We start from the raw sequence: 14,396 nt of genomic DNA on the forward strand, positions 1-14,396 counted from the left end.
AGGGAAGGTCACAACGATTTGTTAGTTTGTAAAACTTTCTCAGTGTACCAAATGAACAAATCTGATGAAGAAGCAGTGCTTCCTGGCTGAGCTGTGCCCCAAACCCAACCCAGATGGGGTAGCCACTCTTCATCAGCTCCCCTCTCAGGGCAGTTAGCAGAGAACCCCGTTCAAGGCTGAGGCAAGAAGCACTCACTGCAGGCACACAGGCTCCATCCACACAGCAGCCCTGCCACCCATCCTCGCTGCTGTTCTGACACAGCCGTGCAGCCGGAGGCCCAGCTTGGCAGCTGCCCCTGAGGGCACAACAAATCCTTTAGAAAATATTACTTTAGCTCAGAGCTGGATTAATTCCATGAGCTCTTTGCTAAAAAGGTCACTCAATCTGGACTTCAATTTCCTGTGGTGCCTGAGAGCACCTCGCCCAGGATCTTTGTGACAGCACCACCGGCCATCCCAGCCTTACTGCTGGCTGCAGTGCTGAGGAACCCAACGCAGTTCAGCAGTGCAAACTGGAGCTGGCATAGCTGCACAGCATGGCCAACCAGCCTGCCTCCTGCCTTATGGAGGCCCTTAGAAGCTGTTCAGGAATACGTCACAGCTCAGGCTTTGAGAAAGACACTCAAAATACTGTGATAAAAGGTTCTCTGGATGCAGGTCTTCAAGCACCGTGCCTCAACTCCATTAAGCACCAGATCGCAAACGCTGACAGCACGTGATGGAACAAAGCTGGAAACAGGCAGCACAGACAGACAAGCAGCCATCCGCTCCTTCTGCTCCTCCTGGCTGTGTTCAGGACAGACATGGCAAAGGTCAGGCCCATCTGGAGGAGGCCCCAACACTTCCCACCCCACCAGGCAGAGTTACCCCCATCCAAGTGAGCACCGTGCAGAGCTGCCAATGGGGAAAGGAAAGGTCTCCAGCTCGGAGCGTGCCCAGGGCCCTTCACCAGGCAGCACCCAGCAGCACTAAGCTGCTCAGCACCGGCTCAGCCATCTGCTTCAAAAAATAGATCTTAAGCTACGGATTAACGCCTCGTGTGGGGGAAAGCCCAGCCTGCTGAGCACCGGCCTGCTGTCCCAGCCTTCCAACTGACACGTGAAGCCAAGAGCTCATGTGAGCCCAAGTCACACAGACTCCAGAACCAAGAGGAGCTGGGCTCAGTGCCATCAGCACTTTGCTGCTTCTCCTAAAGCTGATCCCATCCCGAGGGGTATCCAGCATGCAGAGCAAGCCAGGCTGCCCTCCTGGGAGCTGATGGCTCTCAATGCTTATTTATCAGTGGCAAAACACTCCTGATATCCAAAATACAACATCACCTCTGAACTGTAAGAAACACAGCACAAGTGAAACTGGAGCACACGAGAACGCTTTGCTCACCCAGGTTCCACACTGAACTGCAACACAGCCATGCCACAGCCTGGGGTTGCACTCCTCCCTGTAGACATGGCTTCTCACTGGCAGCCAGAAACGGCCCCCAGCTGATTCTGAAGCTTCAGCTTTGAAAGCCAACACAGACCAAGCGGAGATGTGTCAGAGGAATGCCCTCCCTGCACACTCACCCTAAGGACAGTAGACAGGACTGCTCATTTTAAGAGTTTTCACAGCTGCAACTCATTTACAGTAAGCTGGAATCTGACCTCTGGGGACAGATCTGCACAGCCCGTGTGGAAAATCCCCAGTCAAGTCTAAAGGACAAGCATACTTTTACTTGAATATACCACTCTCTAATAGGAGTTAAGCTGTAGTCTATAAGAAAAGAAAACCCAAACAAAGCCAACAGCTGAGCTTCTGCATTGTTTCCCCTGAAATAAAGAGTATTACCAAATGGTAAGAAGTCAGTTTTTAGAAGTAAAAATTAAGACTAAGCCACAAACAAATATCCCACCCCGGGCAGGTCTGTCAGAAGCACTTCTGTAGACTGAAAAAGCAGAAAATTGTAATTCCTGGGGAAAGTATTTGTTCCATTACAATATAAATAGTGGCAGGATACACAAGCCAATTACTGCATACACTTTCACGTTACCCACACAAATACCTGAAGTTACAAACAAGGCCAGCTATTCCATAACATTCTCCAGCACTCCACCCACCCACACTTCTGACTATTTTATGCATTACTGATCCTTGCTTTCTGACCTCATTTGAAAAAAAAAAAAAAAAAAAAAGCAAAAAACAAAACAAGCACTAAAATAGAACCTGCAAATATTTACTCTTCAGTGTTTTGCAAGTTTAGCACAGGAAAACAAGGTGGCCTGTTTTCCTCTCCCATCCCACCTCAGGCATCAGCTCTCCCTCTAGATGGTGCACACTGCCCTGACTCCAGGAGTCAGAGCCCAAGCTGCCCAGTAGCTTTCCCTAGGGAGGAGGCTTTCAGAGCTTCCCAAGTGGAGCCAGCCTGAACCACTGCCTGCACGACCATCACCCACTGAGTTCACTGTGTTTAGAAACTGAGCTTAGAAAACAAGCACCTGTAATGAACTGAGCCAGGCAGCTCCCACAGGCAAACACACACGGTGCCACAGGCAGCCCTCGTGCCAGGGCTCAGACAGGTGCTGCTGTTTGCTGACGGCTGCTAACTCAGCAGCAGTATCCACACCAGCCTGAAAGTCAGTTATTTGTAAATTGTCTATCAAGCTGGTAACAAAAAAAAAAGAAAAGAGAAAAAGAGAATACACATATTACACTTCGAAATGTTTTCTTATTGCAATTCAGCTTCTAAAACAGCTTGAAATAAAAATCAATCTGAGTAAAACTGTTGATTTTCTCCTTCTGACTTTTACGCTTTCATACAGGCAAGTAGACACTGGCATTGCTTCTTTAGGAGCCTGATGAAGTTTTGATTGGGCTCAATTCACACAGCAGTGCTCAGATAGAAACAGGCCAGCAGGCAGCTCAGCCTCAGTACCTGCTGCAGATGCTGTGCATGCAGTTCAGTGTAAGAAACACCAAAGCAAACCAAGTGCATACCTTAAAGACTTCTCTTGACTCCAGAAAAAAAAAAAAACAAAAAACAAAAAAAACAATAAAACCCAACCTTTTAACTCATTCCTTCAAGCTAAAACAGCCACTGGAAAAGCCTTAGGCTGAAGGTGCAGATGAGCAGCCCACCTGGAGGAGAAGGCTGAGCAGAGACATGCCTCCCTCTTTTATCTCTACCCACTCACCCACTGGTTTCAAGTGAGTTTCTGCTAGTCACACTTCCTATGGATCAACCCCCCAAGGGAGGTCAAAAAGGGCAGAAGTACAAAGGCACAAAAAGATGCAAATGCACATCAGCATGCTATTTTACAGTTTTTTGGTTTTTGTTTTTTTGTTTGTTTGTTTTCTTTTTGGCCCATCTCTGTTGAATTCTTTTCTTCCCCAGGCTTTCATATAATCTAGATATTGAAAAGCATCTAAAAATGAGACTTGCTACAAACCAGCACAATACCAAACCTGTCTGTTCAGCTGGCTTTTCTGAGCTGTTACTGCACTAGTTTGCACATTTATTACCAGTTCTTGATTAGCTCTATTAAGGCTCCTGATAAGTACTAGCAAACTGATATGTGCCTAAATAAGACAACTATTTAAAATGAATTAAGAGTTACATTTAATCAAACCAAAGGACTTGCTAGGTTAAGTGAAACATCCACTTACCTTCAGTGAAGCTCTCAGGAAGAACACTGCCCCCCTACTCCTCTGCTGAGGCATGCCCCTCACTGGGCTGCTCTGCCAGCACTGCTCCTTGGCTCCCCACTGCAATGCCCAAAACTGCAAGTGCAGAAGAAGCCAGCCTTCCTTCCCCAGTGCTGACTCCAGAATGGGAGCTCCACAGTTAGAGCGAGCCGTACAAATAGAAGGTGAATTGAATCCCCTCCACACCACGCAGGGCATCACTCAGTTTTCTCAAGAACAGGAAACAGAGCGACAGGAACGTGCTGGGTGCACAGGGCAGCTTCCCCTTGCTGCTCCATCATTAGAGTGGGGGCACAAAGCATGGCAGCAGGAGGGCTGGGGAAGACAGGGCACCACTGTCTCTGCTTCACCCCTCTAGCTGATTAAATTGCCATGAAAGAACTGCTTCAAAGGGTGTTTCATCAGTATTGGGTTAGAATATCCCAGGAGCAGAACCATCTCTAGCCGAAGGGTAACTCCTGCAAAGAAGGCTATACGAATCCTATCATGCAACTGTGAAGCAGAATATTAACAGTAAACAGTAGGATAAATATAGCCAATATTGCCCTAATACAGTTACCACCAAACAGCTCAAGGATGATCCTAAAGTTTTCAACAGTGACAGGAGTGATGAACAGAGTTCCCCCCTGCATCAGTGCTTACATGACAACGCAGCAGGAGCTTCCCTCCCCGTGCCTGGGTAAATACTTAAGCATGGTAGAACAGCAGCTTATCTCAAGTGCTACTTAGGTCTTATGCTTTTCAGTATCTATGAGCTTTGTTTTGGGGGAAACTATATTGGTTTTGAAAGGGAAGAGTACTGGGAGAAGGAGAAAGTAGAATATAAGAACTGTCTTCACAAGATTATGACAAGCATGGTCATGTTCAGTCCCAACGCCTACTTCTCAGATCTTCTGCTATTAATGAATCAACACTTTCCATTTTGGAAACAACAGAGTTAACCATTATCACTGACAAAACTCTCAAAACCTAAAGTAAAAAAATGTCATCATCCCCCACTGGACTTAAGAGCACAGGTTGATTGGCTCCACATCCCAGCAGCTAATTAAAAAAAAAAAAACACCATTCATAAACTCAAATAGCAACAGAAACCAGAAATTCTAGAGACCTAATAAGCAAAAACCAAATCAGAAAAAATGCAACAAAACAGGCAATTCAGAGAATTGTGGCCCAACAAGAGGAGTAACAGAAAACCCAACCTCACTGCTGCCCTTGTGAGGCGAGACGGTGCTGCTGAGTTGTTTGCAATGAGCGGTGTGACAAAGGATGAACGAGCCAAACATGTACACAAAGTTTTTACCAGATCAAGTGAAACATTTAAGGCATGAAGAGGCATACAGACTTCCAACCTTCAAGTCAGAAGACAAAGCTCAGGCAAAGGTTCAGTTTCAGGCAGACACGCAGTCGCCATCAGTCTTTTGGGTAGGTATACTTGAATCTTCTGCCATGCTCAAAGCTCCCCACTTATAATGGAGAAATAAAAATGACCCTCTCAAAGATTCCTATTTCCTCTGAGGTCACGAGGTTTTTAAGCACCAATGAAATTACAATGATTGGAAATACCCAAAGGGTAAAATAATACATCTTTCAAAAAATAACTGTAGGAATCCTTAAGGTCATCTGATCACGACACGAATTTTTGTAGTCCCTTTTCAGTCCTTCTACAGAACATCCACTGCAAACACTTATGCAGCAAAAAGCATACAAAACATACACAGAAATCTCAACAAGCAGAATGAACGCTGATGAGCTGACTCTGAATGCAGGAGCAAAAACAAGAGCCTTTCAAGTAGAGGATACAGACATCACTAACACTGCAAACTTTGGGACCGAAGGACTGGAATAAACAACAGCCAAACGAATAAAGCAAGTGCTGATCAGGGCTTTAGTGACACCAGCTGATTAAGCAGGTAGGACAAAAGAGTGTCTGCCCTTTCAAGGACCTACTGACCACAACTAATAGCTGCGCTGTGGGCAGAGCAACGCTCCTGCTTTGCTGCCCAGCAGGTACTCTGCAATTTATTGATCAAGTTTAACTCTGAACTACAAGATCTGGAACTGGAATTATTCCAAAAAAAAAAAAGAGAATGAAGGCATTCAGCCAAACTTGACATGCATGAGATGGACACCAACCTGCAGGCTGACATCAGAGCAGGGACATCCTTACCACAAGTCTGCACTCCACTCTTCTTGGAAGGATTGCTTCTGAAACATCAGTAACATGTTCCTAGAAAAGCTTATTTAATTTCCAGTTCATCTTTTTCATTATCTTCTTTCTTCTTGGTCTGGTAGCATTTATTACCTTGAAGTGATCTTTCACCTCTATGCTTTCAACTCAATCACTATTGGGAACAATCACCGTTGCCCATCAGCTTATTAGGTAAAATCTACTCAACTGTTCAGTTTATTCTCAGACCAAAACTACATATTAAGCAGTTGTCCTTGAACAATTACGTGCTCGCAAAGGTTAAAACAGAGATCCTTTAAGAAGTGTGAAATGCACTTATTGTGCTGAAAGCCATAGCTGCACTTAGAACCAAAGCCATGTCTACCAGTTCAAAAAATCCATGTTCATGTTAAATGAGTAATTCCTGGACAAACAATAAAGTTGCCTGCCTCAAGGAAAAAGTTGAGTAAGTGAATCACATCAACAGGAAGCAAGCAACATTATCTCTTCCTATCACTCAGCTCTGTGTTCACAACTCATTGTTTTGTTAGTAATTACTACGATCACAAGTGATCCTAAAAGTAACACACTGTCCCTCAGCAAATGAGTCCCTGAGTTTGCATTTAGCCTGCTATGTTTCACCAGAAAAATTAGTGAATTAATCTTAAAGTCTTAAATCACTTCCAGTGTTATAGTACTGGGCTATAATGGCCTTATATATAAGTGTACCATATATGTAATAGTATAATTATCCTGATTTAGGAAACGATACCATTTAAAGATGAACTCACACCTCACGGTGTGCACAAGTACATAATCACGTGAATACTTAAGTTCTGCATACCAGGTGTTTGACAACACAAGTGAATAGCCCTCTTGATAGCACCCTGCAATGAAGGAATCTACCAAAGAAAAACCAGTTCTGAAAATAACAGCTGCTTATGATCCTGTATCAAAGCAATTACTTTTCCGGACTCACTATTTTCAGAATATTCAAGAAACGTGCATGGGAGAATCTAACTAAAGCAATTGCCCTGAAAAAACACAATGTTGGAAACCAAAGAAGAGGTTCACAGGAAGGTAAACACAAGAATATACCGATACACCTGGCATATGCCAAGCCTGACCAAATAACCATGAAATTATCTTACACTGATCTCCACTAGGAGAATTGCTACCAACTGCCTATAATTCACTAAGTAACAGTGCTACTTAACCTGACAAGACCTGCCCTTGCTGACCAGATACAGAGGTTAGAAGAAATCTGCAAAGATGATAGACAGAAGACAACTTCTGCAAGCATAGCTGCTGTCAGGAAAACATCTACCGAAGGCACCAGCTGCATACCAGCTATGTCATCAGGGCAGAGCAGCATCTAGAATGGCATGTATTACCTTAAAACAAATAAGCTTTGCTGCACATCCTGTGCATAAATGAAATACATCCAAAGTACAGCTGGCTGAGACATGTTTGAGGGTAGAATGTTATGAAGTCTTTCCTTCACCCCTTGTCCTTCGCTCACCTCAGTTTCATCAGGTTTAGTGCTGAAGTGACAAGGTCTCTGTTATTCTGCCAACATTTAAACATAGCTCTTGATCCTTTTCAAAAACACTGCATGAACCAGTTAACTGCAGCAGCCTTACCATACGTCATGCCTCTGCCTTGGCTTCACTGCCTACTTACGCCTTGAAGCATTTCAACTGGTGCTGAACTTGGCATCATCGCTTCTGCCAGCCCAAATCCTATTTTAGAACTTAAAACTGTACCTTCAGATGTAACTGTTATGCAAGGCTTGCCGCACACAGAAAAAGGCACACGCCTATTTCCAGAAATAATTGAACTATATGCAGAGCTGCGATGCTGAAGACCAGAAACTTGAACATGGTAAGTATTTGAGTGACATCAGGAGTCTGCATAAAGCAATAAAATTACCACTGTCTTACACAAAAAGCAAAGGGAAACAAGCCACTTCAATGCCCTACTCAGTAATCTCTGAAAGGAGCAGATGGGAAATAGACTGGACTCTCAGTAGGTAATGCAATAATTGGGACTGGCACAAACAATGAACATACAAGGAATTAAGTTCCTGAAACAAAATGGGACTGTACATTACCCATTGCATCCCGTCAAACCCTACAAACCATGCTTAGGATACTAAAACAAAACATACATAATGCTGAAACTCGATGAACTACTTAACTTGTTCATCAGTGACACATATCACAACCATGAGAAACAACTAACACGGACAAACAATTGAAGAACCAAACATTTGTTCCTCTCCCTCTGCCCTCCTCCCCCCCCCCCACTCATCTTTCCATTCCATTCCCTTTTATTCATCCTCCCACCCACGGGTTGTTTGACAAAACAAGCACAATGTAAGGCAAATTGTAATAGACAAAAACAAGTGTAGAGTAAGTCACCTGCAGGTCTCTTTGTACCTACTGCTGTTCAACCTCATCTTCATGATTTTTTGATAATAATTTTTTTTTTAATGTACAATGAAGATCCAGCTTATTTTTAATAACGCAGTACAAATAACTGCTGTTTATAAGCCCACGTACAGGAAAGCTTGATGAATAACTATGGCCATCTCCATCACGGCGATTCCTCTATGGAAAAAAAGTCTCATCTCAGAATCATCTACATTAAAAACACACCTACCACCTTCCTTTTGGCGTATGATATATTACAAGCTCTTTTTTTTACTTCTTGATGCTTCATATCAACAGTTACTGCTCTGGCACTGGCACCATTAACTGCCTATTTTCCAAGCAACTCAATTAATATCTTCAAAACCACACACTCTTAATCCTACCGCACCTTATTTTAATTAACAAGGTCACAGTGAGGTTTTGTTATTATGAGTTTGACTTCCAAAGAGAAAAATAAGCATGTCAGCTGATGATTTAACTGAAAAATCTCAGGAAGGTTTTCATTGGCTAATTATATCTGCTTGCTCTATTTACCTTTCCAGAACTTCGGCTCTTTTTAGAGCACTGCTCACTATCTCACTTCAGTCTCAAAAACGTGTTTGAACAGACCTGTTCTCCATTGAGTGGAAAAAAAAAAAAATACAATAAAATCAGCTTAAAATAAATTTATTAAACAATACAAAAATAAGCATGCTAGAAATTGAGATACATAAATAACATACAATGCAAATGAAAAATGGAAAATGAGACAGGGAACTTAACAACCGAGCTAAAGGGTACAACACAAATGCCAAAATAAAACTTCAAAAGCATTTACATTTCTAATGAAATGTTAATGATGCTGACAAGGAACAACAAACAAACAGCTAAAATGCTTGAATATCAAGAATTGCTATTACTGTAGCACAGGTGAACACTAAAACCGTTGCAGACTTCAAACATTCAATAACTAGCCTCTACCACCACATTCTTTCAGGCCCACTCACCAAGCAGTACAGGTGTGGGCAAGCTGCTAGGGCAGATCTAACTATGGTCCCAGCTCACTCTCTGTGCAGGCTGCCCATAGAAAGGGCCACCTGTGGACAGCTCAGGCCAGATTGCAGGCAACTTACAGCACAATTGGTCCAAAGGAGTCTCCTCTTAACCCCTCCAAACTTGAGGCTGGCTTCAATTCCGAGACAGGCTTCAAAAGCATTACGGAACCAGAAAATATACAGCTCTATCTAAAGTAAAGGCTGTGCAAGCTGTACCCTAAATATGATTCATACTGAAGATCAATTCAGCTCCTTTTTTTTTTTTTTTTTTAATTTTTCAAGCAGGACTCGCCTCTACCACAAGCTTTGGTATGCAATTTACACACATAAACATGGTAAAGACTTGGATTTCCCATCTCCAAATGCACTTTTAGTAGCTGCAAATCCTGCATCACACATCCCTTTTTAATTACATCAGTAATTTAATCAGCAACATATAATCACTGAAAGTACTTCTAGTTAGCAGCACAGACACATTACCACCCCCTTCTAATTGGGGATATTTCAGGCTAACACACAGTTTTGCAGACTCTGAATACTTGTTACGTCTCTGTAGCTGCTATTAAACAGACAAGTCCTCAAACAGATGAGACATTTTTATAACTCGAGACTCGGCCTTTACATGACTCACTTCATTTTCAAGGTAAGCACTGACAAACCTATGCCAAACATCAGTGACAGATTACAAAATAACTAATAATCAGCAATTTATTACTGACGTGCACACAATCCACTAGGACTTGATGTTTACTGAATAGTGGCTCTCCGTATTGTTTTGCTCAAATATTTTAATTCAGAGGCTTCAAACACAGGAAACTCGTCCTTTTACAAAGTACTGCTAAAGGAAGATTATTCTGGGTTAGGTCAGAGCTTAATACTAGCATTATTTCAAAAGCTTATGCAAGACAAACAATACCGAAACAACATAATTAAAAACAGCTTGTGTTCTCAGAGAAAGTAAGCTTTGCTTTCTGCATCTTCCTTGACTGACATCCACATGAGACAAAAAGGGACAGGGAAACCATAACTCTCTCCCCTTATGCAAAACTGATGTACGAGTGCATTTTGGAGTTTCAGATCACCAGCACAGGGGAGCAGTGGGCAGGGAGAAGGGCTGGAGGTGTTACAAGGAATCATCTATCACACTACACCTCTTGAAATCCTCAAGGAGCTTTAATGGACATAGATGAAGGAATATCCGTATCACCACTCAGACAGGTTTTCCACAGTTTTACAGCAGGAACACCTGCATGAGGTGTGCCTGGGGGGGGGGAAATATATCAAATTCTTTGCAAACATGACATTTTACAGACAGAGGTTTGTGTTGGCGATTTGGTTTTCTTTTCCTTATGACTTTCAGTATCATTCAGAACCTCATAGAACAGCTAAGTGTCAAGGGCTTATTAACTCTGTGCCCTGTCCAGCACCGCCTAAGGCCTGCACACACCATTTGCACATGGTCCTCAAAACAATTCAAATTATCGTGTTGCATAGATTGAGATGCAGTTTCCTGCAGAAGAATGCAAGCCCTGATTCTCTACAAGCTGACATCGGTAGAAACTGGCTAACACTTTAAAAAGGAGCTATGAATAATAGCTTCATAAACATTTGCTCATGTAGGAGTCAATGCTACCTCTAATCCCGTATATGAACATGCACACACATTAGCGGCTGAAAAATAAGTTAAGTGTAAACAGCTGGAATATCTAACAAAAAATGCTTTACTCTGAACACGTTTCCTGCTCCCTGCTGGGCTGGTGACCAGTCAAAAACTAGGATTGCTTACATTCCTCTCTGGGGTGGAGCACAGCATTATTACTAAGGCAGACTTCTGAGTCATAACTACCAAGAGGCAGCACAAGCAGCTAGCAAGACACTCAAAATAGTTTGGTGAGAAATCTTTCTGCCACATTTGTTAACTTGCAAACAAGGCAAGCTTTGTTTTGCCCTCTCTCCCAGTCCTCCCCAGCCGTTTTTGCTCTTTTATTTACATGTTAGCATTAATTATGACTGAAGGTCAAATTAAAAAAAGTGTACTTTTTGCTAGCACGGCATGTCAGAGGGACCCATCTCTGCTCAGAGCAAACTGGAAGTTCTTACTAAAATAAAGTGATAACGTGACTCAGAACCACTTAATATACAGTTATTTGGAGATTCATGAGTTTACTGACAGTATTTTACTTTATATTTCCATTAAAATTCTTTATATGCTGAACCTGATCAGAGGACATACCTTAAACTCTTGTTTAGCTCTACAATTAATTTACTTAAAATTCTTAGATATAAACAAAAATACACAGATATACACAAGAGGTATATCTTTGAAAACATTCAGATCTACTGTTTTTTTTTTTTTTAATAAGTAATTGTGCTTTAAGTAAAGACAGAAGTCAGTTAACAGGTTTGGTTGGTGTTGCTTATGTGTGCTTTTCTCCTTGAACTCTGACAGCATTTTTGGTATAGCATACAAATTTACACAAAATTTATAATATAAATGAAAATACCAGGCAAACAATACTCAGATTGAAGTTGAATCTAGAGATGCTTGAGGCTTTTTTAAATGTAGTATTTAATGAAACTAGAACCCATTCACTTAGTTCTGCTCTCCCCGACCTTCCATTCTATACACTATGGTTCTGGAGATGTCCTCGTTTGATTCGGGTGACACTTTTTTCCATACTGTTTCTTTTAAAGCAAGTTCTTGCTGGAGATTCTCATAGTCCATTGGTCCAAAGGAATGCTAGTTGTTCAAGCAACATACATTATTTATTAGTGTGTTTGAAGGAAAAAAATAAATCCTCATTTGCAATCATTGCTAACAGACCCAAGTTCTTCACCTCTTTGCACATATACTGTTGTTTTCTGTTTTCCAGTTACAAATAATTCTAATTCCTATTTGGGTATTTTTTCAGATGTATGCATGCAAGAAGCACTTCAAACCATTCTCTTATCTTCTCCCATTGAAAGCTTCATGCCTAACTTAAAACATTAGCGGGACTGAAAGCGAGCTTTTCCCTATCTCAAGTACCCTCACGCTCTTATCTTTTGTACATAGAGCTGGATTAGATTCACTTCTTTCCCAGACTGCATCTACTGCTTCCTTTTGGTAACAGGCACTGGGGTACAGCAACGTGAGGCCTCTATTCATTGCCTGTACAGCTCTCAGCAAGCAATGTGGACTCAGAGACATCACTGTAAAACAATACTCAACATACATCTCCTGCATTGCAACACAGAACAGGAAGACTAACATCACCTGCTGATCATTTTTTTTCTTTTTAAAATCAGAACAGAAACTGCTGGTGACTTTTATCAGATACCACAGCCTTACTCTAGCCAAGGAAATGAACTGCACGAGATAGAGCTACCAATCTGATATAAAATTCTGTGGTAAAGAACTCTGTCATTGTGTGGTCCACCAAGGTACGTGTCCACCAGTAATGTGCACTAACTGGTTTATCTGAAAACTCTGAGGAAATACACATCATTGAGCAGTTTTGCCTTTAGAGAAGAACTCTCCATGTCTCATCTGATGGCTACAAGCAATACTCACTAAAAACACGTCTTAACTTACCCGCTGATCACCACCTTCTCGGCGAGGATCGAGCTTTTTCGCAAAGTGTCTCAAATTATCATAATTATGGAAATTGCACAGAGAAACCAGATCCTGCAAATGTTGAAACAACAAATTATTCTCCATGTACAACACCATATGATACTCTAATACTAGCACTTGTGCTTTACACAGGACTATCCACAGCTCTCAAGAGACAAAGCCAGGACTGCCTAGCCTACCTCAACAACTTCATCTGACGTAGAAGATATTTTTGTATGCCAGATTATTTTCCAAAAGCTGCTTACGTTAGTTTTAAAGATTGGAACACAATCAAAACAATTACATTTCATCAAAACCTTTTCTCTTTTATTGCAATGATATGAGTTGCACTTTTAACGTTTTAAAAGCTGTTTCTGAGTGTAAATGAAGAGAAGCTTCCAGATGAAGTTCTGCACCTTCTAATGCAGCATAAAGGAGAATAATGCCTTTGTTAAGTCACAAAGCATTCCACTGCCAAGTATGTCCACAATCTATTTCCCCATATTTCTGGCATTGTAGTTTCTAGACATTCCCAAAATTTATGAGCTATTTATGATAAAATGCAAACATCTTGTCTCAGTTTTTCACCCTTGGATCAAATGAAATCTGTTACTCAAGAAAGAATTAAAATAAAAGAAACACTATATTAGTGGACTGTCAGCTATGCTAACTGAAGCTCAGTTAGCACCAGCTACAAGACTATGCTAAAGGTAATTTTGCTTACATGACAGAAGTGAATTCCTTTAACACTGTTGCCCATCTTGTCCAAAGGAGGTGACCAGCACATTAAGCCCATGACATTAGGAACAACCAGAAGGATCCCACCAGCGACTCCAGATTTTGCAGGAAGGCCCACCTATGAAACAATTAGAGAATTACCTCTGCAAACATTCGTCACCCCTGTAACACATGCAATTTATTTTACCAAAGATTATTATTTTACCAAAGATTACACAGCACTTATAAAAGTGTGATCTATAAAGCACTGACAAAGCATGATTATTTCTCTTTATAGATGGACTACAACCTCGACCTCAGTTCATGGCAATCTGCAGTATGTATTCAAAGTTATTAGCTAGTTATTATTACTATTATTATTATTACTAGTTATTATAACACAGAAGTCAGTAACACAATGCAAAAGATAACCCAAAGTTGCTGCTGTAACAAAGCTGTTATGACTCAGCAGTAACAAACACGTCTGTCATGAGCAGTTCACAGCATGAGTAGTACAAAACTATATAAATATTTAACTGAAAATGTAAAAAAAAAAAAAAAAACAAACCAAAACAAACCCAACTGAAAACCTGCACATTAATTCATTAAACAACCTACTTATTTATTATCTGAACAAAGTTACTGTTTTGTTTCAATAGTAACTAACATGTCACATATCCCCAACAGCTCAGTAAGCAATAACTTTTTAGGTCACACAAAACATCACCCTCAATTTTACATCCATGCAATGAGGAAAATTGAAAACACTC

At 41.3% G+C, this 14,396-nt stretch overlaps 1 protein-coding gene across 1 annotated transcript in view; it reads right to left on the reverse strand.

The window, feature by feature from the left end:
* The window catches only part of GLS (glutaminase), a 52,012-nt gene that overhangs the window by 5,957 nt on the left and 31,659 nt on the right, over positions 1 to 14,396 (reverse strand). Inside the window, exons 14-15 of the mRNA XM_042874401.1 lie at positions 13,634 to 13,765; positions 12,889 to 12,981 (exon numbers count right to left, since the gene is read on the reverse strand). Coding sequence (XP_042730335.1) covers positions 12,889 to 12,981; positions 13,634 to 13,765 — 225 coding nt within the window. The remainder of the gene's footprint in view (positions 1 to 12,888; positions 12,982 to 13,633; positions 13,766 to 14,396) is intronic.

The sequence above is a fragment of the Lagopus leucura genome, unplaced genomic scaffold, assembly GCF_019238085.1.
Source record: "Lagopus leucura isolate 7727_CA_CO unplaced genomic scaffold, USGS_WTPT01 Super-Scaffold_100012, whole genome shotgun sequence".
Lineage (NCBI taxonomy): Eukaryota > Metazoa > Chordata > Aves > Galliformes > Phasianidae > Lagopus > Lagopus leucura.